The sequence below is a fragment of the Columba livia genome, chromosome 19 (assembly GCF_036013475.1).
Source record: "Columba livia isolate bColLiv1 breed racing homer chromosome 19, bColLiv1.pat.W.v2, whole genome shotgun sequence".
Classification (NCBI taxonomy): domain Eukaryota; kingdom Metazoa; phylum Chordata; class Aves; order Columbiformes; family Columbidae; genus Columba; species Columba livia.
Genome location: NC_088620.1, coordinates 400,495 through 426,996, shown reverse-complemented (window position 1 = coordinate 426,996; position 26,502 = coordinate 400,495). Strand labels below are relative to the sequence as shown.

Sequence of the window (26,502 nt, the reverse complement as noted above, 5' to 3'; positions counted from 1 at the left end):
ACTTCAAAAATACGAGAGAAAAAAATGAAGACAATGTCTAGAGAGCAGGAAACATAATTATCTCTTTCAGGTTTACAAAATTGTTTGCTGAGTTGCTGTCAGGTACAAGCCGGCCTGATGCACAAAGCTGTCCAGAGCTTGGTCTTTCTAATGGGAATCGCAACCCAGTGGAATTCCGAGGCTGCTGCGGGTCAGCCGGAGGATGGACGTGGAGGACGTGGCGTGTCTGCTTCATGGGGTGGCAGGAACGGTCGCTATAAGAAATGACAGCTTTAAAGGTGGTTGTTTTCTTGCAGTTGGATTCAGTTGAAATAATTAGGGCTTGAAGCTTTGCCAAGAGTTTGCTCTTAACCAAGAGATCATTACTGCAATTAGGTGATAGTTTTGACCAATACATTCTGTGAAATGTCAAATACTAGAGCGTGTGTGGGAGCAAAGAAAAAACCCACAGGGCTGCATGGCACTTCTGGGCCTGGTGCTGAGCTCTGTACATTGTCCTGTGCGTTTTCTGCCGTTGGCAGCTGATGACCCCGTCAGCTTTCACAACAGACAGTGAAGCGCAGGAGCAGTCGCTGGCTCTGCGTGTACCGGCTGGGCCGGGGCCGCGGGCCCGATCCTGCCAGCTGCTCCGGCGCTGTCCTGTGCGCTGCCAGCACCCGCGGCTGTTGTGAGCGGGATCCCGGCCGGCTGAGCCCGCGCCGTGCCGCACGCCGAAGCAGAAAGTTGCTGCTGTGAACCCCGAGTACGTGTGGAAAAGCCAGGCAGAGGCCAGGAGCGCGCAGCGAACGGGAGGTGACTGCTGCGTTAGCGTCCCCCGCCCTACGGGGATGAGAGGGCCTGATGTGGCGACAAGGAGTTAAAGATTCTTCTGAATTTGAAATTCGTAGTCACACCTTTGCCGTTGCGCCGGCCGGGAGCGTGGCAGACGGTTCTGAAATCAAGGGCATCTTCTCTCAGCAATTCTTTTCCTATTGAGCAACCAGTAAGTCCAGCTTCGTTATGAGACAAAGCACGGTGTGGTTGGATACCCTTCAGCCAAAAGAAACCGTACTACACTTTGCCAGTATAAAACACACTCCCACCAAGGAGACATCACACAAGAGCACCCGGCTGGGGGCAGGGGGAGGCTGAAGCTGCCGGCCATGATCAGGTGACAGATATTTTTGTTAGGAAATAATAAGTTTCTCTGATTTCCTGAGAGGTTGAATATAAAGCACAAAACAAGGGACGGTGATGAAATCCAGAAGAATGACCTCCGTGTATTCTGCTGGAGGAGAGTAAACAAGTACCTGTGTGCTGCCCAGGTCCACCAGGCGCTGTTTGGACAGCTGCGTTGCCCGTTGAAAGGTGCTGCTTGAGAGCGGCTGGGTGATAATAATGCTGGTACCATATAAGGTTCATATAAGATTGAACATCTCTATAGAGAGTGCTGCGTAGGGTTTATTAAAACAGCTGAGAAGTTGGATTTTCTGATGCATACCAACTACTAATGTAAAACATGCTCCAGTGAGAATTCCTTGAAAAACTGCATTTACTGCTGCAATAATAGTAAAAGGTCACCTTGGATCACATTTGCAAAAGGTCAGACGCGGGTGGAGATAATGGCCTGTGCACACAGCGCAGAAGTTGGTAGGTTCACTGTAGTTCCATTTGCAGCCACAGCTGAAAACCAGTCAGAATTAGACATGGAAAAGCGTTTCTTCCATTTTGGTGGATTGTGTGGTGGGACAGGGGTTATTCATATAGCGAGGAATGTCTCTGGGCCTGGTAAAAACTGTCAAATGAGGCAGAAGTATTTTTACATGCACCATTGTGCTGAGCTCCTCTTGTGTGTCTATGTTCTTGAGATGCATTGGGATGAGTATGCGTTTCCAAAACAGTTCGCTAGCACAGTTTCATAGAATGGCTTGTTTCATGTGCACGGCACAAGGTATGTAATGCAAAATGGATGTACATGCACTTTCCAGCATGACATCTGCAGTATACCTCTCGCGGGCACGGGGAATTGTTATCCTCAGTCTGGTGGGAAGTTTTGATGTGAAATGGTTGGAGTTCCGCTGTTTGCTGCTGGGGGTTCTGCGTTCTGCACCGTCCGTTCTGCGCGAGTTCGAGAGACGCCTCCTCGCAAGTCGCTGGTCTCGGCGCAGACCCGGAGCCCCACCAGGAGCTGACAAACCTCGAGCACAGGGATAAAGGAGGTTGTACTGAATACGGCCTCTCCAGCTGTTCTCAACCAGATGTGCTGAGAACGTTGCAAGCCTGTTCTCAATATTGCAGCTCTTTACTTTAAAGAAAGTGTATTCCTGGAGAAGTCCCTGTAATTGAACTGCTCCCAGGAGGAGCGAGCGGTTCTGTGGACGTGAGCGGTCTGTGAGGAGAGGGCTCGTGGGACCCAGGATCCCACCCAACAAACTCCAAGTCGACTTCACCATCTCGCAGCCCGGCCTCTCTAGTTCTCACATAAATGGTGTGATCTGCTTCAGGGTAGCTCGGGGGAAGTTAATTTGGTTGTGATAGATTCACGTTGTTTTGAATGATTCTGCTGGCGTTAGTTATTTCGACAGGGCATGGTCCAGAGAAGTCCAGTGGAGTTTGCAATGCTTGTCCCTGCACTGAGAGTAAATGAAGGTCTTTGCCTAATTAATTTGTATTGCATTATAAGCCCCATGCACCTTCTTTCTCCAAATTATCTGGTATCAGTTAAGAGACACAGGAAATGTCATATATTTTTGAAACAGAAACATTAGGACACGTGCCACAGGCTCCCAAATGCTTCAGTGAAAGAAGGCAGCATATATTCACGGCTGGAGTCTGCCCTTAAATCCAATCACATTCTCTGTCGGCCTCTAATTCCATCATGGTGACCCTTGCGGTATAAGGTGTAATATAAAGCAGCAAGTGACTGTACTTACTGCAGCTGCCTAAGACCTGACAGGCTTTTACTGAGTACACAAGAGCATTTGGTACCATTTATTGCGAGTCTCTGAAGGATGCAGAGTGATCAGTGTGCTTGGAAATGAATGGTCTTTTCATGTTGCTGATTTCATTTCTGGGGTGGACACAGCGCTCCTCAACGCGAGGGATTAATAGTCCTGGCTGGATGCAAGTGGAGCGCAGCCAGCGCTTCACACTGCGCCGCCTGCATCAGGCACGGGAAATAAAGCGTGGGACCTGGAAAGTGGTTTCCAAATATTTGACAGACCCACCAGTGAAAGTCGGTGCTATTCCTATTTCTAGGCTGCCAGCAATTTCTAGTAAATTTTCCCAGAGAATCGCTGCTGTCCTCGAAAAGGCTTCGACATTGCTCTTTCTTAACCCCCCCGTTCTGCTGAAGATTTACCTTCGCCTCTGGGCAGTTTGATGTTGCTAAGCAAAGAAAGAATAGCTGTGTCTCCGGCATGTTTGGGGCGCTGGCGCTGCTAGGCAGACACTGCAAACAAGCCCCGGGGGCTGAAATGCCGGCCAGGGCTGCTGCCTCCGGCATCCAGTTCAATTTTTGTACGAAATGCAGCAGAGGCTCCAAGGAGGCATCGCCAAACAGTGAGCGCTGGGGTTCCAGAGAGAGGGGCGCCCTTTGTGGGAGCCCCCAGCCGGCTGCCGGGGCGCCGGCAGGGAAGCAGCGGCGCGGAGGAGGCCGGGCCCGGGGGGCTGCGGTCCGGCCGGGGGGCTGCTTCCCCCCCGCGGACACGGCTCGGCCCCGCCGGAGACGGGAGTCCGGCGATGTCGTCACGTTGACGTCACCATGACGTCACCCGGCGCGTGGCGAGCCCGGCCCCGCGGCGCTGCCCACGCGTGTCCAGCAGCCGCTGTGCCGGGCCCGTGTCCGCCGGGAGCCGCCGCCCCGCTCATCCCGAGGTGGATGGAGTCTGGGTGGATGTGGGCCTGAGAGTGACTAATTAGCATGCGAGCTTCCTCAGAAGGGTTAACATGGGATCTTTTTAATTGTCAAAAGAGTTTCAGGCTATTAGTGTTGGCATATTCTTCAATAATCTGTTTTATTTTTACCTGCTGGGAGCTTAATTAAAAAACAAAGAGGCTCAATTTAAAGCCCATTACTATGCTAATTTTGTAAGAACTGGGCGGTGATTAAGAAGCTTTAAAAAGAGGAGTTTAGTTTGCTCTAGGGAATGGGTTGGAGGCAGGTTTTATTTCGTTTCATTAGCTAGCTACAATTATTTATAAACTAAATGGAAATGATATTAAAGAGTAATGAAAAAAACAGCATCTATGTATTATTGAACAGCAGAACTTTTTTTAATTTAGTATCGAAGTGTGCAGAGCCTTTATTACTGCAACTTGCAGTTAACGCAGCTAAATGCAGTTGTTAAATATAAGCGGCTTTTTAAATATGCCCATAAATACAGAGCTGTCCGGTTTGCTTTTCCTATAGATCACTAGAGTAAGTTTATAAAGCTATCAGCGTAACAATGAAGATGTACTACTATCTCCTTCAGAGAGGTTTTATGAAGTTCATGCAAGAAAACTTCGTACCAGAGTATATTGTAATGTTGTACAATCTAACAGCACCACAGACTTCCTGCTGTCTTTGGTCTGTCGTGCAAGCCCCAACTGCAAGGTGCAGTTCAGCGGCGTGGGATGGATGTCCAGAGGCCGAACACCAGGCAGGCGCCAGCGCGGCCACGGCTGCAGATGTTCCCGTGGACACGGGCTGGGGGGCAGCACCAGCAGGAAGGCCCAGCTCCCGGTTCGGGTGTGTGAGCGGGCAGTGGGAGGATGGCGCTGGCACAGGTCTGGCCAGGGACAGACTGTGCGCTTGGCAAGAGCCCAGGTGAAGCTCCAAGCCCAGGCAGCAATTTTGAGCTGAATCCCCAAAGCAAGGGTATCTGTTTGTGGTATCTGTGAGGATGTGGGCAAGGGGATGTGCCCTGTATCTGCCAGAGGAACTGGCAAAACTGGTGTTCCCAGCCATGGGAGGAGGAGGACTTGCTGAGCCTATGTCTGGAGGAGCCACATCTCTCTGGTAGCACCAGGGCCTTCTACAGTAACACCACTTTCCTATGAACTATGTAGCTCATGTGGCATGAATGAGATCTGGTTAACCTGGCCCACCTAGCAGCTAAGTCAACATTTGAATTCACACTGAGCCGTTGCTCTGGTCTTCTAAAGGAGCACAAACCCGTGAGCCAGTGAGCAGCGCTGCCATTCGGAGCTGGAACCTTCGCAGTGCTACCGGGTGTGCTGGTTTGTCCGTGCTCCAGAATGCCCGCAGCTTGGGGTCCTGCAGACCAGCCCGGGGGGTGTCCGCGCTCTGCAGATCCCTGCCCAGGTGTCACCGCTGTTGCTGATGCTTTCTCTTGCCCTTCCTCAGCCTCGCCTCCACATTTCTTCAGTCCTTTACTCCCTGCTGGAGTAGGATGTGCTTCTCATACGTGGTCCCTTGCTGTGGAGGCTGAACCTGAAGTACAACACAGGTTTACAGATAGTTTCAGTGTTGTACTGGGGATGGGCTGAGAGAACTGTCTCTGCTTTGGTGTTGTAAGAGAGTTCTTTGGGAGTGTAAGAGGGAGGTGTCCGTGAGGAAGGTCTCAGATTTGCCTCAGTATTTAATTGCACGCACAGTGGGGTTCCCCGGCCGACTCCCAGCCAGTGGCACGAGGTGTCCGGCTCACCGCAGGAACCCCGAAGCCAGAGACAGGGCTGCGGGCGCCGCGTCCCCTCGCGGGGCGTGGGCTGTCACCGGGGGCCGTTCCCCGAGTCCTGGGGAGCAGTGGATGCATGTCCTGAGGTCTGGGCTTCTTGCTGGTATCTATCTGATCACAACAGGAGTTATAACCGTAGAGACATGTTTTGTGACAGAGCTGTTGCTGTTGGTTCTCAAACTTACTTTTAATTAAATTTTTTATCTTCCTGCCATTTCATCTTTAATTCTATGACAACTTTATACTTCTCACACCAAAAGGCTGGTGGGGCATCTCTAACTTAAATAGTTGTTGCAGCCACTAAGGTGATTCTTGATGAAAGAAATAAGTTATGAGAAAGGTCAGTACAAGAATTAAAATTACTTAGAGTGCCTTTCACATCCGTGTCTCAAATGTCTATAGAAACAAACACGATTTCTGCGGTCCAAGTCTTCTGTGTGGATCCGAGTCCATCTTGCAGTGCAGCTTTCTGGAGCCGGCTGGGTCTGTCAAGTCACAGTTCACCGCGTGGCTTCCACACGCACCTTGGGGACAAAAGCCCAACACTGCAAGTCTGCTGTTCTGTGGGTAAAGTCCGGGCTGAGCCCAGAGCTGCCTCCGGAGACAAAGGGGATAGCATAAAATCCCCTTTCGGTTCTAAAGGCAACCCGGGCTATCCAGGATCCCTGAGGTCTTAAATGTCCCTTGGCCTTCTTTTGACCCTGTATACACCTTACATTCTTCCTTTAATGATTGACACTCAGTGGGTGTGTGCCTTCGGGCATGCTGGAGCTGTAGCTGCTGCTTCATCAAAGCAACTGTTTACAGCTGGTTTGAGTTGGATGCCAATAAACAGTATTCTTTTTGTCTCAAAATAAAAAGCAGCTTAAGTCCCTAATGATAAGGATTTTGTGCTTTGTAGAGGAAAAATTCAGCGAGGTTGGGACAGCCAGCCCTCAGCTTAGCAAGTCAGAGTACTTTATACTTCCAGCTAAACCACTTTTATCTCCTCAAGTGAGTGGGCTATAGATTCTTATCATTGTGGCAGAAGTGATGGGGGTAACATCTTTAGTTGGAAATCATTGGCAACATGTGGAGAAAGCTTAAGATGTTGTCACACTTTAACTTGGTCCTAATCTGTTCAAAGGCAGTTCATACTTTCTAACTGTGCCAGCAGGTAGTGAGAGAGAGTCAAAGACCGTCAGGGTGAAATAGTTTGTGCTTTTCTTTGGAGAGTTTATGACTTTCATAAAGTGGGTACAAAGAAACTGCAGCAGTAACTGTTATTGTCTAAATGAAGAGCTTATGTTCACCCAACCATATTTCATTAACTTGTACACCCAAGCTTCTACATTTCCTGCCTGCTTGGTGCAGTGCTAGCGGCAAATCTTGAATGTTTTAGTGCCCGTTGTCAGTGAAGTGAGGACAAGACAAACGTGCAGATCAGCCGTGCCCCTTGCGTGACCATCGGACGCGTCCACCGTGCGCAGGGTCAGCGTAGCCGCCTGTGCTGCCGTGTCGCCCCGGCGCTCGCAGCACCGCCCGGGCAAGCTGCTCTGTGACTTGTGGCACGAGCAGATGTGAGATCCAGCAGAGGAAGAGTTTTCCCTCCAGCAGCAGTGACACTGCAAACACCACCGTGGTGGCAGAGCTGGGGTCCTGCGAGGGGCAGAGAACAGGTTTGGGACCGAACCCTCAGTGGAGTTAAATGCTCTCAGTGTCCCAGCTGTGAGCGGGAGCCGGTCCAGTCCTGTCCCGGGCCGTCAGGGCAGTTCCTCATTTCTCTTACTGGAGGTTAAACTCACACAGCTGCCTCTTGATTTGTATCCAGCAGATGGTATTAAGAACCTCAGAATTCCTGGTAAGCAAACTTCATTCTATTTCAGCAAATATTGTGAAAATAAAACCCAAGGGCTTTGTCAGCTTCACAGAAAGGACAGTGCAGTCAGAGCGGGATTTTTTTCAGCCAGATATTCAACAAAGCACCTGATTTTTGGAAACATTTATGTCACCCTCGGGGACACCATGGGACGTTTCTGTGTGTTGACAGAGCAATTCCAAGCCATACACATTTTCTCACCCAAAGAAAGGGATGCTGTACTGATATGGCGTGCTGGGGACTTTGTGCACTTTCTCTCTAACAGGCATCTCTGTTTTTTCCGTGTGTGTATAATAGATATACGTCGACATAGCTAAAAGTTAAGCAAGATTTTCCAGCTTTGACCTCCTTACAAGTTTTCATTTAATTAAAAAAAAAATCTGAAAAAGTTAATAAAATGTTTAGACAAACCTTTCAGTCTTGTGGGCTTAGGGGAATAATCCTCTTTGCATGCCTAATAATGTTGTTGGTGTCTAATGGGATTTCGTTCTCACACATGTGGAAGTGTCCTCTCTGATATATGTTTAACTGCTGGAATAACTTAAAAGCCCTGTGCTGATGCTCCAGGCAAGCCCGGGGCTGGGCACGCGCTCTGCCTTGCCCGTTGGCGAATCTCCGGTGCGGCTTTGGAGTCTGCCGTGCCCAGGCCCGGCTGCAGGCACCGATGCCCATAGCCCCGTCTCTGAGACTCCACCAGCCACGTTTGCCCTTGCACAAGCCAGGAGGTTTTGGTAGTTCTGTGTAATCCAAAAATTTGGTTTATAGAGCATCTGTAGTATTGCCCATACTAGAATAGCTAGGCCAGTCTGCTCCTTAACATAAAAGAGATGAATCAGATCTTTGGAGTCTTTGAAAAAGCCCGTGTTGAGAGACATATTCATTTTCCATTGTAATATTCATAACAAGTAATTGACATGATGTTAGTAAGAGTGACTCCACGTTTCAAGAACAAACGGTAACTCCTGGACGCTGCGGGACGCACCTCCGGGTGCCTGAGTGGGGTTGGTTTGTTTGAGGGGGTTTTGTGTGGCGTTTTAGGGTTTCTTTCCTTTTGTTAGTGGCATTTCTGCGGGGTTTCTCCCGAAGTTCCGTGATCAGACTCCTCTGTCTTGTCAGAAGAACAGAGTTTGTCAAAGACGGACAGTAAAGAGAAACAGTGTGAGATGACTGGGGAAAATGTCATCCATTGAGGGTCAGACTAATAGAGCACGATTTAGAGCAGAATATAGTGGGGACTTTTGTAAGACAAGCAGCAACTTTTCACGCTTGGATGGGGATTCTTGGGTTAAATTGCTATCTTTGAGTTCTGAACTTGGAAAGGTATTAAAGTGGAATTAAACCTTTACACAATCCGGCTCTTGTGTCATTCAGGATTTTTTGGGTCCTGTTTAATTGTACATCACAGCAGGGTTCTGAGTGACTGGTGCTCTAAAGAAATGAGGGTAGGGTTAAGTCTGCAGCCCACTGCTCGCTGCTAATCCTTCTTGTTCCTTGAAGAAGGATTTACTTTTGCTGCCAGCCTGTGAAAGACTTTCCTGCTCCCGAAGAGATTGCTGTGGCTTTCCTGGGGAGGTGTGGTTGCTATAGCAGGGAGTCACGCCTGGGTATTCTCTCAAACCCCACTGAGAATGGGCCGAAAAAGAGCTGAAGAAGAGTAAAACTGGGGATTAAAAAATGGAACAATGGCAGACAGGAAGATAGGAGTGGGAACAAATGGGAATTACAGCACCAAAAATAATGCAAAGTGACAAAAAGAGGAAATAGAAAAATAATAGCTGACAGTTGGACTGAAAAGAGAAACGCTACAAAAGAACGATTTATTTGCAACAGGCAAAGAAAATAAAAGGGCATCTGGGAAATAAGACACAGGCCTGTGCTGAGGGCTGCTTTGGTTCTTACTGTACTGCAAACACACACGCACCAAGGACCCAAAACTTCCTCCGTAGCCCCGCTCAGTCCCGTCCTTGCCACAATCTGTTTGTTCAAATGAAATCTTCTTGGGTTTTAAATTGTGTGTTTGCTGTTAGGTGACACTTCTGGTTGTGGCTGTTCCTAGGGTCAAACTGGAGGGTAGTTCTGGGCTTTTCCTGTAAAATATTGACCTGTAGATCAATAACAGAAGAAAAGGTCCAGCTCTGCTCCGGTTCTGTTGTTGAACGCTTTCCGAAGCAGCAGCTGCCCCCAGGAACGTGCCCGCGGGCACCCGGTGCTGCTGGAGGCGCGTTCTCCAGCGCTGGCCGTGGCGATGCCCGGCGCGGCGGGTGCGCCCGGTGCGCCCGTGTCCCAGCGCTGCGCTGCGCCCCTCGCTGCAGCACGGAGATCTCACCCTCAGGGTTTTCAGATGCCTCGTTTTGCTCCTAAACCCCTTTGCTCTGCAAATCAAATGCAGCCTGACTTGCAAAGACACAAGGATTTTCATCCCAGTGAAAGAAGCAGAAATTTTCATTCGATTTAGATTTTGTCACATTTCAAGTAACAATTTAGAAGAAGCCGGTCCCACATCTCACAGCGAATCTCGCTGAATGCCTTTCCTGCACCCTACTGCTTTATATATAGGAGAGGCAGAGAGATGTAACAGATGAAACATTTTGTTTATGAAGTGTCTATGTTTTGTTTTATTTCCCATGTTTTTGCAATATAGATAACAGATTACACCACAGAGCTTTCATTGCCTTGTGCTATAAAGATACTATAAAGCCTTTCTGGGTATTAATAATAGATTGTGTTGATGAGTTTGGAGAAGCTGGCAATAGACCCCCCGCTGGAAAGACATTAACGCCACAGGACTAAGGTATCTTTCCCTTGCAAATCAGTTGCTAAATTGGCTGTGCTGATGCTTGGGCACAAGCTCTCGTACAGCGTCGGTGCAGCCGGCACAGGAAGTGATTTTGTTTTATACTGGCAAATAACGTTTCTTCCTGTTAATGTTCTTAGTTGAGAGGAAAGGCCCCGTGTAAATTCTTTCCCTAAGTCATTCCTGCCAGCCAAGAAATAACTTAGAAACTGCATTTGGATTGCTTTGACACGTGATTATTTTTTTCTGTAAAAGTGAAGGCCGGGGTAGTGAATCACCACCAGCGCCATTTCCCTGCCTATAGGGCCTCTAGGGTGAATTTTCATATCAAAATTACATTAGAAGAATTTCCCTGTGTTGTTTGTGATGTAAATTCAAAGGCGGCTGTAAATCCAGGGTGCCACTCAGCGAACGAGAAGGATAAGACGTCTCATCAGAGAGCGGCCGCACGCGGGAGCGGGCTGGGACGAGGCCGCGGCGCCCGCGGGAGCCGTGGGGTGTGCGGTGGGGACAGCGGCGCTTCGGTGTAATATGTGCAGATAACCGAATAAAAACCCAAAGGAAGAAACATGAAAAAGGCTGGTTTTGGCAATGGCCGAGCTCAGCAGTACAGCAGGAGTACAAACTCCCCAACACACGCTATGCTTTTATAGCACTTCACAATAATTCGAAGCAATACGAAATGCAGAACAGCACAAGCCCATTTAACCTTTTTTAAACTCGTAGGCAAAAATAACACTATTTCCTAAATGTTTGCACTGCCTAAAATAATGATTCTAACAAAATAATTGTATTTTGTTAATCCATTAGGCTTCTTAATTGCAGCCGTGGCTTTATCAATTCAATTGGCTCCCTTAACTTCTATAACAGTTTCTGTTCTACAGAACAGATTAGCAGAAAATTGCAGCTATAATCTGTACAGTGCAATTGCTGTGCTATAAAGAGGAATGGGAGTAGCTGAGAAGAGCAATTGGATTCCCGAAGGTGGAGCACAGTAGAGCAATATCAGTGACTTTGTAAATGAAAAATTGTTTTAATTCCCTTCTAACAGCAATAATTCGATTCTTCATAAATTTTTCCATCAAAGCATTGTAAGGAAAAATGCTATAAACCAGAACTGCGTGGCAGTGATGGAAGACAGTTGAACAAAGTGGTCAATTAGGAGATGAAAATTAAGCAAAGAGAAGAATCTGTTCTGTCACATTCTGCTTGAAGCAAGAGACTCCTCTACACTTTACATTTTTTGTTTTAGTTTCTAGTTAAGGAAGATGTAACTTTTTAGGTCATTCTGGCCCCACTTGAGCAAGTTACATTAGGATGGCAGCTTTGAATTCTGCGTGACTTCATGCATTTTAGCGCATCCATTGCTGTGTCTTTGCAGTTGTCTCAGGGTTGTGGTTGCAGCCCACACTGAGCTCCGCTGCGGGGCTGGTGGTCGCGGAGCTCTGGGGAGGGTGCTGAGCAGGCGCTGTGCCAGCCCTGCCCTGCACACAGCACCGGGGCTGCCGTGGCGTGTCGGGGGGAGCCGGGGACACAGGGCTGGCGGAGTGGGTGCGGGTCCTGCGCCCTGCCCAGGGGGGGCCATCAGCTCACTGTCCACAGAGGACGTTTGCCTTTGTTAAAGCCACATAAAGAGAGACAATGACCTTTGTGGCAGGTTCCGGGCCCGCTGCGGCACAGGCCTGGTGCAGGTGGGAAATGCTGAACATGAGCCAAACCCTGCTCTGGCGAGACCAGCGGGACTTTTTGCTCTTATGGGAAGGAATCGAACAGAGGGTGATGTTTGTGCGGCTGTTGTGACACCAGCCGTCTCCGGGCACGGCCGCGGGGCCGGGGGTTCCCGCCATCGCTGCCTGCGCACGGCAGCGCTGCTTCCCGTGACAACACAAGGAGCGTGACCCCGAGAGCCAAAGTGACCGGGTACCGAGGTGCACCGCACTTCATCCTGAACCCGCGCCCGTGGCACGAGGCGCAGCTCTTGTGCGGTCTGCACCGACGGGCGCTCTCACCGCAGCACCCGTGCACAGACGCTCCAGAAACATTTTCTTCTCCTCCCTGAAAAGAAAAAGGTTTCTTTGTTTCCATTCCTAGAAACTTTTAATTCTTGCATGTTTTATTACGAGGCGGTGAAAGGGAATTAGCTTTCTCTTTCTGGAGTTTCAGCTATGAAATTGGCTTTAATAAACTATGTAATTATTTTTTCTGCTGGGAAAATCTTTTAAATGGATTGTGGGTATTTTTAGGGTTTCTTTCTTGTTTTTTGTTTTGTTTTTGTTTCCCTCCCCCCCCCCCAGTAAAGTTACGATATTTCTGGTTTGCTTTAGTGCGTCTGAGATGTTTTGAATGTTCAGAATTCAGCGTAACCAAGCAACAGTTTATCTTTATTTTTAATAAGCACCCGTGAGCCGTCAGGCACCACACAAGTGTCCAAGTACTATGCTGGGAAAAACCCCATCCATGGTATTTTCCCCATTCTATGTCATCTGAAGAGGATGGAAGTATCAAAATTTCTCCCAAAGAACAAGTAACAGATGTCATTTGTTAGTAATTTAATTTCTTCTCTTAATAAAACTCAGTTGTGTGAAAAACATAATATATTTTACTTCAGCTCTAACATATTTTGTACTACACGAGTGCCAAGCGAACTCCCAGCTGGTATATAGGCAGGATAGAGATGTCATGTACAAGCTATTTTCAGGAAGAAAAGCGCCAGAGCTAGAGCCTATATCTACAATATTTACAGAAGCTCGTGATCACCCTCTTTGTATATTTATTAAATCAAGAAAAGCCAGGTTTCCGCTTTGGTTTCTTGCAACACTTAATGTCAGAATGGCACAGCAAGCAAACCGATTTGGCACCTCTGACAGGCAGACACAGCATCTGTCCCCTTGCACGTGTCAAACAGGGTGTAACGACCTCCTGTTCACTGCTTCACGGCAGAGGTGCAGGAAGTAAACCACCTGGCTGATCAGGCTGTTCCTGTCCCTCTGTCCTGTATAACAAACCTCTTGAACCACACTTAATACGAACAGCAAATTTTGCACTGCACACGGAGATCTCTCAGCACAGATTAAATTAGTTATCATAAAACAATTAAAACGTGTTTGCCCCCAGACAGGAGGAAATGAAGGACCTGGGTGAGCAGTGGGAAGGGAGCGGTGGTTGTCAGGACATCGGAAGAGCAAACAGCGGAGCCGTGGTCCTCAGGAGCGCCGCAGGCTCGGCCGTACCGCGGGATAACACGCGAGGGACAATAAATCCGCGGGGCGGGCGGAACACCAGGTGGTTGTGCCCATGCAGAAGGCACAGTGGATCGTGTAGCGGTGCTTGTTTCTGAGGATTACTGATCCAGCGATATCCTAACAAATCAAGTCTTTATGGCCTCTTCCGCTGCTGAACATTTTCATCTACTGTTTAAAGACAGGACCACATGTCTTAGCATTTTCATTGCTTCTAAAAGATATGCAAAATTAATGTGTTATGTTCACCCAGCTTTAGCTGGTGAAGACTTTTTGACTATCTAGTAATGTAAAGTTGCTCCACAACAATTATGACAAATACTCCGATGGACAGACAGACCATTGTTCCAAGCTTTAGCTCGGCTGAATCCCCCAAGTGTCTCAGGCATAGAGGCAAACGCACTTAAAAACTGCTAAACCTATTGAGTTGTCTTTCAGAATTGTCCAGGCAACAGAATTTATTTATAAAACTCTTGCGATCAGTGATTCAAAACAAGGTTTTCTTGTTCTGCTTTTCTCCTTTGTCCTCATTGAACAATTTTCTTTGGAATGTTTTCGTTGTGCTTTGGAGTCGGGAGATTTCCTGGGGCTTCTCATAAAGGCATTTGATTTCCACTCTCCACATACTTTAACAAGTCCAAGGATTTTGAGGTTTGACATGAACTTAAGAGAGCTGGAGATAATCAGCCGTGGGGGTAAAAAGGCAGAGTTATGCAAATTATTTGTAAAATGTATAGAAAGCAAAAGGAATATTTCTTTAAATGTGGTTGCTGTGGGACTGAATCTTTGTCTCAGCACAGAATATCTGCATTCTCCCCTTCAAATTTATGGCTTTGATTGAAACCTGTAAAGGGGTGATCTGTAAAGTATTCCTGCTATCCTACACTTCTCAACAGGTTTATTACCGTTCGTTTATAAAATGAACAGTCTAATGAGCAGTGGTTTAGATCACAGATATCAAAGTCTGGTCATTTGTCAAGATTAGTTTCCTGTTGTGCGATTGCTTTGTGCAAGAAGAGTGCATAACCGTGGGTTACTCTCTGGAAGCTGAAAAAATACCTATAAACACTTTATAAGATAGATTTAATGAAGATTTTATAATCTCAGAATTGGACCCAGCGCGACGCGGTCTGTGTGTGTGTGTGTGTTGTCATGCAGAGGGTACCTGAGGACCGAGCATGTTGTACATCTCTGGTGTTGTACAACAGACAAACGGCAGACACGAAGTCCGTGCATTGGTGTCAGTCCGGTTAATGTTTGGAGGAGTTACTGCTACATTGGCAACAATGTAGTTTGTTTTAACTGAAAGATTGCCTTTGAAACATTGCTGCCAAAGCACCATTGCCAGTAAATAACAAAAAATATTTTCTATTTATTTGTTAGAAATCTTTTGTTTTGGAGAGAAAGAAAAAAACCAAAGCACTCTGTAAAGCAGAACGACAGGGAAGATGCTGCTCAGATCATTTAATACAGATACACTCCCCAGCGCAGACTAAGGAAAAACCTGGTTGTTTTTATGAAGAAATGTGCAGGGGCTCTGTGCTTTCCTACTTAAAATAATTTGTGAACTGTTTTACATCGGTGTTTTCGCTGGCACGTTTCGTGGGGCAGCTCCGGCCGTACCCGCGGGATGCGCCGGCCCCGCTGCTGCTGCCGGAGCCCGCAGATTTGTGCGGGGCTGTGCCGGAGCCCGCAGAGGTGTGCGGAGCTGTGCGGAGCTGTGCGGAGCTGTGCCTGAGCCCGCAGTGCTGTGCGGGGCTGTGCGGGGCTGTGCCGGAGCCCGCGGAGCTGTGCGGGGCTGTGCGGAGCTGTGCAGAGCTGTGTGGGGCTGTGCGGAGCTATGCGGGGCTGTGCGGAGCTGTGCGGCGCTGTGTGGGGCTGTGCGGGGCTGTGTGGGGCTGTGCGGAGCTGTGCAGAGCTGTGTGGGGCTGTGCGGGGCTGTGCGGAGCTGTGCAGAGCTGTGTGGTGCTGTGCGGAGCTGTGCGGGGCTGTGCGGAGCTGTGCGGGGCTGTGCGGGGCTGTGCGGGGCTGTGCGGGGCTGTGTGGTGCTGTGCGGAGCTGTGCGGGGCTGTGCCGGAGCCCGCGGAGCTGTGCGGAGCTGTGCGGGGCTGTGCGGAGCTGTGCGGGGCTGTGCGGGGCTGTGCGGAGCTGTGCGGAGCTGTGCGGGGCTGTACCGGAGCCCGCGGAGCTGTGCGGAGCTGTGCGGAGCTGTGCGGAGCTGTGCGGGGCTGTGCGGGGCTGTGCCAGAGCCCGCAGCTCCGCGGGTCCGTCCGCGGGGGCAGGAGTGCCGGGGCCCGCGGCCGCCGCCGTGCCCGCTCTCGTTCCGCGCGGCGCTGGGCGCTGCCACCGGGGCCGCAGCAGCGCTGCCGAGGTTTCCGGCGGGTCGCAGCGCCCGCAGCGGCGGGATCGCGCTCATTTCTGCGGTTTCCTTTTGAAGATTTCTCAGAGCACTGGTAAGAGCCGCCGAGGCTGCAGCTCAGCAGCAGCGGCTTCTCCTGCGCTGGCAGGGCCCGGCACAGCCCCTCAGAGCTGGTCCCGCTCCTGCGCTGCCCCATCCCTCCCACGGTGGGGTTTTCCTGCAGGGTGACCGTGGGACAGGTGAGCTGTGCCGGTCGGGGGAGACAGGTACCTGCACACAGAGCTGCTGAGCTTTGAGGCTTCCAGTGTGCTCCGCTGTACCAACAGCCTTCAGACAAAAGATACAAGCTTAATTCTGCTGAGTCGAATAGCTTTAAGCAGTTAAATAGAAACAACTTTTTAAAGTGCTTAAAATCTGCTTGCTCTTTTTTCCCATTCGTGTTTTAATCCTTTCAGAGTTGTTATTGTATATAGATAAAAATGTTTCCCGCTGAAGAATTTGCTCGCTAAAGCATTGTTATATTTTTGTGACGTTTACCAGTCAGAATGTAAAATCTTATTTCTCTCTTTCTGTTAAAGTTTGCACCCAGCAGAAGAAAAGCTTTGCAGACAAACCCAACAGACCTATGAAATAAGGGCGCCTTTTTACTGGCACTGGCCATGAGTCCTGTGTGGCATCAGTGTCCCTTTAACAGATTTAGTTCAGTATGTCCCCAGAACAGAGCCACTCGGCGCATCTGGCGCGGCTGGTTGGACACACAGCCGTGACCTCGCGGTCGTGCGCAGGTCCACGCCGAGGCAGCAAGGTGAACAGTGGAGATCTTTGCTACTAGATCAAAAGATACAGATGGGGAAAACCCACAAGTTCTTGGGCACTCAGCCTTTCCCTGGCCGCCCTATGCAAACGTATTTACATTTCCTTTTCCCTCTGCCCGCTGCGTGAGCCCGCGCCTCGCCAGCATCCCGGCTGCCATTTCGCTGTGCTGCCCAGCTCAGCAAAATGGAGGAATCAGAAACTGCCACAGCCCGTGCCTCCTGACATCAGAGAATCGCCTCTTCTAGGACAGGGGAGAACTCCGAGGGTGAAGATAACGATCGGCATGCCCATCCTGGGAGGCAGAATGTCCTTTTTTCCTGTGAACACGCGGGTGCAGTTGTGCTAATTTTGTTGCTGAAATGTAAATATTAATGCACCTTGTACTTTGATGTATTGCTGTAAAAGACACTGAATTTCAAGTCACCAAGGCCACTGTGCGATACAGGGCTGTAACTTAGCTATTCATCTTTATTTGGAGCAGCCCTCTTCCTAAAAGCTCGCTTAGGGAGATTCCCAGTTGCCATTAGAAAAGCAAAATAAAATTAATCTAAATCATTATAACTTTATCTTAGAAAATTAATGATGGATGAAGGAGGGGGTTTAGAGAGGTTTCAGAAGAACTAGTCTGGAATACAGTATATGTTCTAGAGCTTGTGATTATAGTGGTAATGTAGCAGATTGTATCACAGCCTATCTCTGCCAAAGGATGTTTCACACCATTTAAAATGCACAGCACTCCCTTCAGAGACAGGTTGTTCTGGAATAACTCAACATCCAAGGAAAAGCCATGTTATTCCACTCCTCTCTTTATCAGTTGCATGTGTGCGATTGCGTGTGTGTGTCGTCTTCTCCCCAGCAATAGCCCGGAGATTTCATGCTTTCTGTGTTCGTTTATCGGCCTCCTCGGAGACAGACAACACCAAAAATGGAGAGTTGTGGAATCTGTTCAGAACGGGGTTCAAGTGCTGAAACTGCAGAGCCCGTATAAGAAAAAGGGTGAATTGGCCCTTCCTCTAAAAGGTGAATTAAGACTAATTTGGTTTTGAACAAGTTATCCAAATCCTGAGAGCTCCTTTTTGTTTCTCTCTTTGAAGAGAAACAAAATAGTGAGATAAGGACAAATCTGAGTGTTTTTCATCCAGCAAAGGTGATTTGGGAAGCCCTAGACCAAAGGGGTTTGAATGAGTTGCATGGCTGTGATGTTTCCGAGACAAGGATGCAGGTCTCCCCGCGTGCTTAAGCCTGCGCCAAGCTGGTTAGAGAGTTTGCTGTGTTTAAATCCATGCAGTGACTTTTCTGCCTCTCTCTCACAGGCTGTTTGCCGCGAAGTGCAGTGGCTGCATGGAAAAAATCGCCCCGACAGAATTCGTGATGAGAGCCCTGGAGTGTGTTTACCACTTAAGCTGCTTCTGCTGCTGCGTTTGTGAGCGACAGCTGAGGAAAGGGGACGAGTTTGTGCTCAAGGAAGGGCAACTGCTCTGCAAGAGTGACTATGAAAAAGAGAAAGACTTGTTGAGCTCCGTCAGCCCCGACGACTCAGACTCAGGTGAGTTTTCCCACACCTGCTCTGACTGGAAAAGCCGCAAGGGTTTGTAGAGCTTTCTTGTAGAAAAGTATATCCATTTACACATCCACTTTATCCATATGCACACGCCGCCCATGCAAATGAGCAGGAACAGCTAAAGCAATCCCTGACTCCCACCCTTAACTGGCTGTTTAGTAAAGGACAGAAAAGCTCCCGGAGGGAGGGAACGCCACGTGTGCTCAGGGGGACCAGGGACCCCCGTGCCGGTGTGCCGGGCTGCTCCGTGTGCACTCAGGGGGACCGGGGACCCCGTGCCAGTGTGCTGGGCTGCTCCACGTGTGCTCAGGGGGACGGGGGACCCCGTGCCGGTGTGCCGGGCTGCTCCACGTGCGCTCAGGGGGACGGGGGACCCCGTGCCGGTGTGCCGGGCTGCTCCACGTGCGCTCAGGGGGACGGGGGACCCCGTGCCGGTGTGCCGGGCTGCTCCACGTGCGCTCAGGGGGACCGGGGACCCTGTGCCAGTGTGCCGGGCTGCTCCACGTGCGCTCAGGGGGACGGGGGACCCCGTGCCGGTGTGCCGGGCTGCTCCGTGTGTGCTCAGGGGGACCGGGGACCCCGTGCCGGTGTGCCGGGCTGCTCCCGGGACACCGTGTACACGAACTGCTGCCAGCCATCGAAATCGAGCACTTGTTTCCCAAGAAAATGCCTACGAAAATCAACAACTGCCATTCTATTAGGTGTGCAAATGACATGAATGTTTGCCTCTGCTTTATAGGAAAATGCATTATTCTAGCTTAGCTAGGAGCAGTCATTATCCATAATCTCTAATCTGAGAGCCCTATTTTCCACATGGCTGAGAGTTATATTTTCATGTCAGGAATGCTGCAGGACAGAGGTCAGTGCTGACTCAGCGGGACGCGCAGGACCGGGGCCTTTCTTGGAGCAGCATGTTATTTATTGCCATACTGTATTTGCAGGACCCCAAGTGCTCTGCTCTGTGAAGCTCATGTCACAGGGTTTGGGCTCTTTGTGAGTTTTCCCTTCAGCACGTCGTTCTCATCGCCAGCTCCGGCATCGCGCTGTCCGCCTGTCTGTCCAGACACAGCCGGGGGCTGCGGGCGGGGAGCGGGGACGTGGGACGGCCCGAGCGCTCGGCCATGGGGTCTGCGATCAGCACCGCGCTGCCGCAGCCGCTCCAACCTGCCTTGGGTCTGCTCCGCCTCCCCTTGGCACGAGGGGCAGTTTCTCGCTCCTGGAGATGCTTTTTTGCCCTCGCTGTTCTGTTAGCCAAACCCAAACCTGAAAAACAAGTTGACAAATGAAGTGGGATGTTTTGTCTCCCATTGTCTAATACGCTGAAAACGCAGCTGCCCCAGATGCCCGTGTGAGAGCAGATCAGTTCACGAGCCCCGGCTGAGTGTGCGTCCTTCTGCAATCAAATATTTATCCACTGGACACAAAAGTAACTCTCCAATGAGCAATATTAATCCTCACAAACCTTTCGTTAGAAATGGCATGCTGGAAAGTTAATAATGTCATGGTTATTAAAATGGCTGAACTTCTCTTTAATCATTAGGCAAAAGATGCTTATTAAAGTAAAAGGTGATTAGATTGCTAGGTGCATAATAATCAGACTCTAAAATGAATTAAAGTCTAATTTGTTAATTCCCTAAGTGTAATCTTTGAGTATGTAAAAATTGCATTGTGCTTCTTCACACTGAAGTCCCTGTAATAGTGTATTAACGTTTACTCGAAGAAAAATCAGTAATCTGGTGAATATGCTGAGTTGAAAGGTGTTTTTCACAGTGAAATTTGTACTTACATGTCAACCTTTGCCACTGGGATTGAGGTTTCTAAGTACAATATACTAACACATGCATTATCACCAGATTGTACGAATGATTGTCATTTAACTACAGAAAATATAAATAATCTATTTGGTCTACACAAGCACATATATATTTGTATATATTTACCAAGAAAAATACATTTGTGCATGCATATATAGACACATTGAAAAAACCAGACAAAGAATAGTGGCGTGTTCTCTGGGATGCAGAAATGAGATGGCAAAGATGGTATTTAATGTTATCTCTGGAGTGCCAGATATTCAGAACAATAACTGGAGTCTGCACTGTGTTCAGCTGAACAGGCTTTGCGGCCCGTTGGGGTGTTTGTTTGGCACGGTTGTGCCGCCGCGGCGCGCCGGGCAGCGGCAGCCGGTGCTCTGGGGCTGCGGGTCAGCACACGCCACCGGGCGACACCGCGAGGGCACAACGTCCCTCTGTGCCCCATTCCGGGAACTACTGAAGCATGTTCTGAATTTCCATCCCCTGATCGGTTCCATGCCCTCAATTAAACATTCAACACATTTTTGTGATTTTGTGGCATCTGATTTTATATCCTGTCTATTTTTCACCAGTTAAAAGTGATGATGAAGATGGAGATGTTAAGCCCACCAAAGGACAAGTAAACCAAGGAAAAGGAAGTGATGATGGGAAGGACCCAAGACGACCTAAACGACCAAGGACAATACTTACTACACAGCAGAGACGAGCATTCAAAGCGTCCTTTGAAGTGTCTTCCAAGCCCTGTAGGAAGGTAAACGCTTCATCAGGGACCTGAAGTCAGCTCTGACACCAGAGCACGGGGGTGACGGGGTCAGGCCACAGCTCCGAGAGCGCCTGCCCCTTGCTGGGACAGCAGCCGCCGCCTGGAGCGAGCAGAGCGCCCAGGGCAGCGCGCAGCGATGCAGCCCAAACCGTGTCAGCCTGGGGCGACCAGCAGCTCCTTAGTCCTGGTGTTCGCCCCCCGTGTGCAGAGCCGCGCCGGGGCCGACTCCTGCTGAACAGCCGCGTTTGGTTCCTACAGGCTGCGAGGCGGTCCGCGACTGCCAGAGCCCGGGCGAGCAAGTGTCGCCTGCACCCGCACAGCGGGGCCCGCTGTCCCGTGAGCCGGGCGCTGCCGCTGCTCCCGCCGCTGGTCTTGCTTGGAGCAGCCAGGGAAAGGTATAACGTGCTGCTGCGCTGACGAGCAGCAGATCTTTAGGCAAAGCAGCCCGGGTAATTGCTTCCTCCTAAGCTTGACTGGAAAATAAACTGAGGCGCATCCTGAAAGCTGCCGTTTTTCAAACGTGACATTGTCCTGCTGACATACGAAGCACGTTTTTGGGACCGGGCAGTGTGCCTTCTTGCCATTTTAAAGTATGAAACTGTACCTCAGAAATATTAAAAATGTTCATAGCCGGATTGGTACCATTTGCATAGAACTGTTTTGTGGGTAAAATAAAAATCATGAAATAACCGAGAGTCGTTTTGCACAGCTCAGGCTACTTGTTCAGTGCTTAGGAAACTGGTAGTGGCATGAAGGGCAGAACTTGAACAAACGGCAAAAATAGGAGGAATTTTTTAAAGTAATTTTGGCCGTGCATTTTCATTGTAAGTACAGGCATCTTTCTCCTAACGTAACTGATCAGTTTTTTTAAATATTTAAAATGATGTCATGAAACGTTTTCTCTTGCAGGTCAGAGAAACACTGGCAGCTGAAACAGGACTCAGCGTGCGAGTCGTCCAGGTCTGGTTTCAAAACCAAAGAGCAAAGGTGGGTTGTGTGTCAGGTTCTCAAAATAAAACGCAGACTGTCCCCCAGCACAGGTTTTCCCTCCCTTTACACGCGCCGCATGCTGCAGAGACCCCAGGGACCGGACTGTACGTATTCTGCATGCACAGCTGTCTACATCCGTACAGGAAAGGCAGCTTTCGAACACAGACATAAGTTCTTACGCTCAAAGCAATGGGAGATTGGGAGTAAATTTTGCATGCAAATATGAGCTGGAAACTGAAATGTTTAAGCTTAGAAATGAAACTGAACCCAGAGTGGTGTGTGTATGAATATAAATGGTCTGAATTAATTGATTTAGTGTTTGCAGAGAGTTTTGCAAGGAAACAAAATTGTTGCATTCGGAGCCATGAGATTGTTCTGTTCTTCCTCTTTTGTTCAGATGAAGAAACTAGCACGAAGGCATCAGCAGCAGCAAGAGCAACAGAACTCGCAGCGGCTGGGGCAAGGTATGGGCCTTGAGATAAAGGCAAAGGGGAGGAGGATCTGTAAGGTTTCTGGAAGTGCCGTTCTCAGTGTCTCAGGTACAGCCGTACAGGGCGGCCCCTCCTGCGCCCGCAGCGCACGGACCGGCCGGGGCTGCACAGCGCGTGCCCCGCTGCTGCTCTCGAGCTTCTGCAGCCCCCAAGGCCTCACAGCCTCAAATCGCCTCTTTATGCAGAGCAGAAGAACCGGTACCAGCTGAAGGCAGAGAATAAAGGGCCACGTCACGCACAGGGCAGACTTGGGGAAGATACGGTCTAACCCCAGGAGCTCCAGGAATTATATAGTCAGAAATTACAAGTCCGTCAGCTTAGTGTTCAGGACGGTACTCTCAGATGCGATTTGGAAGGCTGCTCCGAAGGACAGGACACTCGCTCTGCGCTCGGGTTCCGCGCGGCAGCCCGTGCTCCTGGCTGCTGCCGCTTTGCTCCCAAGCAGTGACTGTGCTCTCGTTTGCTTTGCAGAAGTGATGTCCAACCGAATGGAAGGGATGATGACATCTTACACGCCACTGGCACCACCACAGCAGCAGATTGTAGCAATGGATCAAAGCAGTTATGGCACAGACCCGTTTCAGCAGGGTCTTACCCCGCCACAAATGCCAGGCGACCACATGAACCCTTATGGTAAGGCTTGCATCATTCTGCCGCATCAGAAATAGCAGGGGTCGGATGCTGGTTGGTACACCGCAGGTTCAGTAGAGCTGATTGCTTTTACTATGCTTTTTCTGGGATTCGTCTCAGGGAATTTGTACCAGTCCGCTTGGTGTGTATATTGTCCCGTACACACAGGGGTAGGAGAGAGCTCATCCCAGGCTCTGAACACCCGCCAGAAGCATTTCACAGCACAGTTCTGATAACTGATAAACCAAGCAACGTCGCCTCTCCAGATCCACTTTTTTAAACCACTATCCAAGACATTGAAAAATAAACAGTACCTAATTCTAGCTCCCTCACAAGTTTTTCCTTTTTCTTAGAAACTTTGGGAAAAAAGTGCCTTGAAAAGTGGTCTAATAAAGAGAAATAAGCTGTTCATTCCAAAATGAATAAGCACCCGTTTAAGATCCCTCAGACTGATGCACGGATTTGTTAAAGAACAGCCCATGAGCTACTATGAGCTGTGTCACCACAGGACATTTCTCCTGCATAATTTTATTCTCTGCCCAAAATCAAGTTGATGGTTTGTTTTCATGATTTCCTGACACACACCATCAGGTGGATAGGTACACCCAATGCACCAGAAGCATTACATGCCTAGTAATTTATTCGGGACAACTGAAGGTGTCATTTAAATAAAATGTAAGTGTATTTGTGAGACTGTGGTTGTTGGCCTTGCTGTAGCCCACAGGGGCCTGTTATGTCAGACTGTCTGCTGGCCAGGAGCCCGTCACTTAGCAGCCCACGTGCAGATCCCTTTGTGCGCACGGGCCAACAACAAAGCTGCGTGGGGTCTGTGTTACCACTTTTCCCACTGAGACAAGTCCAGGGTGCACACCAGGCAGTTTGGTAAATCCTGTGAGGAACTGAGGACATCTGAAGTGCAAATGAGCGTTAGGTGGCTTCTCGTTTTGTTGCTAGGAATTTGCTTGGCTTTCTAAGCAAAACTCCTCGAGAGGCAGGTTCTGTGCTCCCAAGCCAGCGCAGGAGACAGCACAAACCATTGCAAATGAGGGCATGAGGAAAAGAGCCGGACTAACACTTCTTAGTGCTTACAGGACTTGAGCTAGGGCTCGTACCTTGAGAGAGGAGAAAGCCGAAATCTCACTTGCTAAGGGAAAGAGAAGGTGCTGTATGTATGTAAGTGTGTTTCCAACCGTAGATCACTGGAGGACAGGGAAGCAGGGTCTCCTCCTCGGTCCTGTCGCACTTGTTACCTTGTGTGTAACAGGAACCGCTGCTGTTACGGCTCAGGCGCTTTTCCCTGCCGCGGGCGCTCGGTGTCTGTCTGCTCCACCTGCCTCGGTGGCACCGGCGCCCCCATGGGCGCGGATCTGGGCTCACGGGGAGCGGGGAATCGCTCCCCGGCTGCCGTTTGCTCACATCGTCAGCCGGGACCCCTTGGTGCTGCTGCCCCGGCTGTAAGTTGAACCGCGGCAGCGTGGTGGCACTGCTGCCGGCCCGCCCGTGCCGCCTGGTTTCTGCCCTTCTTTGTAGGTCAGACCCTTAGAGCAAAACTACGGTAACACGTACAGACAAAACCAGGAGCGTTCCCTTTGGCTGCCGCGCGCAGCATGTGAGCGTCCGTGTGTACTGTGTCCTCCTGGCTGCACAGAACCCAGCTTAACATATACGTTTCATTTGCAGGAAACGACTCCATTTTTCATGATATCGACAGTGATACCTCTTTAACTAGCTTGAGCGACTGTTTTCTTGCCTCTTCCGAAGTTAACTCCATGCAGGCTAGAGTAGGAAACCCCATTGACAGGCTGTACTCTATGCAGAGCTCCTATTTCGCCTCATGAAAATAAAGAAAACAAACAGCCGGCGTGTCTTTAGCCAGTGACTTTTTCCAGTGCAGACTCTACAGCCATATGTTGCCCAGCTCTTCCTTCACAGTGACTCCTGCTGCCTCTGGACTGCAAAGAGCATTTTTAGGAAGACTGTATCTGTGTGCATATATATGTATGTATGTATATATATATATAAATACCTACCTACATACATATATATATAACCAAAACACGTCCGCCAGTCCCATGCCCTTGATTCCCAGCTTGCACCAGACCACGAGACAAGCGGAAGGAACACAAGACCCTGCTCGTCAGCAGCCTCTGGTTTGGTTTGGCTTGAGCCCATCGTGTAAAGGAGACGGATTTTGCGGAAAGCCAGACCTTTTCGACCTTTTCCACCTTTTCCTCCTTTCTCTCTTGTTTTGGATGGTAAAACCCTTTCATTTTTTTCTTTTTAAAGCCACTGATCTGACATCAGTCGACCATATGACAAATAAATCAAAGAAACTGGAGATTCCTCCCTTTTCTTACTGCATGATTCATACTATGTTGTGGATAAATTGCCATTTGAACTGTGAGAAGTTAATGTAAATGTGACGTTCAACATTTGTTTCCTTTCTACACTTTTTCTACATAACTTAGATCTGCTCATTAGTTTATAGCCCTTATGCATATGATACTGAGGAGACTGGTTAACAGTGATATTTGTGAAGAAAGCCAGTGATTCCGTGATAAGAAAGGTCTATGGCCCTGGCGAGGAGATGCATGTTAGGGACAGAGGCATTTAGGTTAGTATTGATCTTAAATAATTAAAACAAGACAGAGTTTTATTTAATTTTTTTGAAGTGTGAGAATAAACATTTACATTTGTTTGTAGGTGCTGCAATGTCAAATTTCAAGTCTAGACCATGATTGGCAAACATGTTGTTCATTCTGTTCTGTTTATTTATGTTTTGCATGAGGCATAAATGTGCTGTGCTCCACTGTCCATCTGGAATAAGTAAGCGCTCCTTTAGTTAATTATCTCACCTTGGCGAGAATCTGTGATACACAGTTCCAGCCCGAATCATTAAAAGGCCTAAAATGTGGACCAACCAGGGGAAAAAAAGTACGAGCGAGATCCCAAGGGGAGGTTCGGGTGTGTTGAGCCGCAGTGTAACCCGAGAGCTGCGCTTCAGTACGCGCTCCAGCTGACCTGTTAGTGCAGACGTACGAGCGCGGGCACAAACTGATGTCCCAGCCAAAGTCTGAGTGTCTCAGATGCTGAAGTTTGAGCATATGTCATGTAGGTTTTTGTAGGGCATAAAATATCATAAATAATAATAGTATAGTTATAAATATTGCCTGGTGATAATTATAATGTAGAGAGGCAGACAAGTATGGTCATGGCTCTTTGTGGAGAAAACTTCATGGGGAAAATTTGCCAGGGTAATATCGATAATTATAGGGTGTGTTCAAAATAATGCTCATGGGGAAAGATTGGCAGGATAGGCACTTTCTTAAGTAAATACCTTTAATATATTGACCATAATAGCTGAAAACAAGTCCAAAGCACTGGTTTATCCAAGTGCTCCAGGCTGGGGACGGGTCCCCGCCCGCGCTGCAGCGTCTCCGTGGGGCTCAGCAGCTCCTGCAGGAGCGCGGGCGGCGCGGGGGCTCCCGCCGTGGCGGGGACGCCGGAGCGGGACCCGCGGCACCAGC

At 49.2% G+C, this 26,502-nt stretch overlaps 1 protein-coding gene across 2 annotated transcripts in view; it reads left to right on the top strand.

Annotated features, from left to right (window-relative positions):
• LMX1B (LIM homeobox transcription factor 1 beta) overlaps positions 1 to 25,313 on the top strand; it is an 83,066-nt gene extending 57,753 nt beyond the window's left edge. For both annotated transcript variants that reach the window (XM_065035333.1, XM_065035334.1), the window contains 6 exons: positions 18,040 to 18,272; positions 20,674 to 20,852; positions 21,774 to 21,851; positions 22,252 to 22,318; positions 22,817 to 22,978; positions 24,656 to 25,313. In XM_065035333.1, coding sequence (XP_064891405.1) covers positions 18,040 to 18,272; positions 20,674 to 20,852; positions 21,774 to 21,851; positions 22,252 to 22,318; positions 22,817 to 22,978; positions 24,656 to 24,813 — 877 coding nt within the window. In that variant the 3' untranslated portion in view covers positions 24,814 to 25,313. The remainder of the gene's footprint in view (positions 1 to 18,039; positions 18,273 to 20,673; positions 20,853 to 21,773; positions 21,852 to 22,251; positions 22,319 to 22,816; positions 22,979 to 24,655) is intronic.
• The last annotated feature ends 1,189 nt before the right edge of the window (positions 25,314 to 26,502 follow it).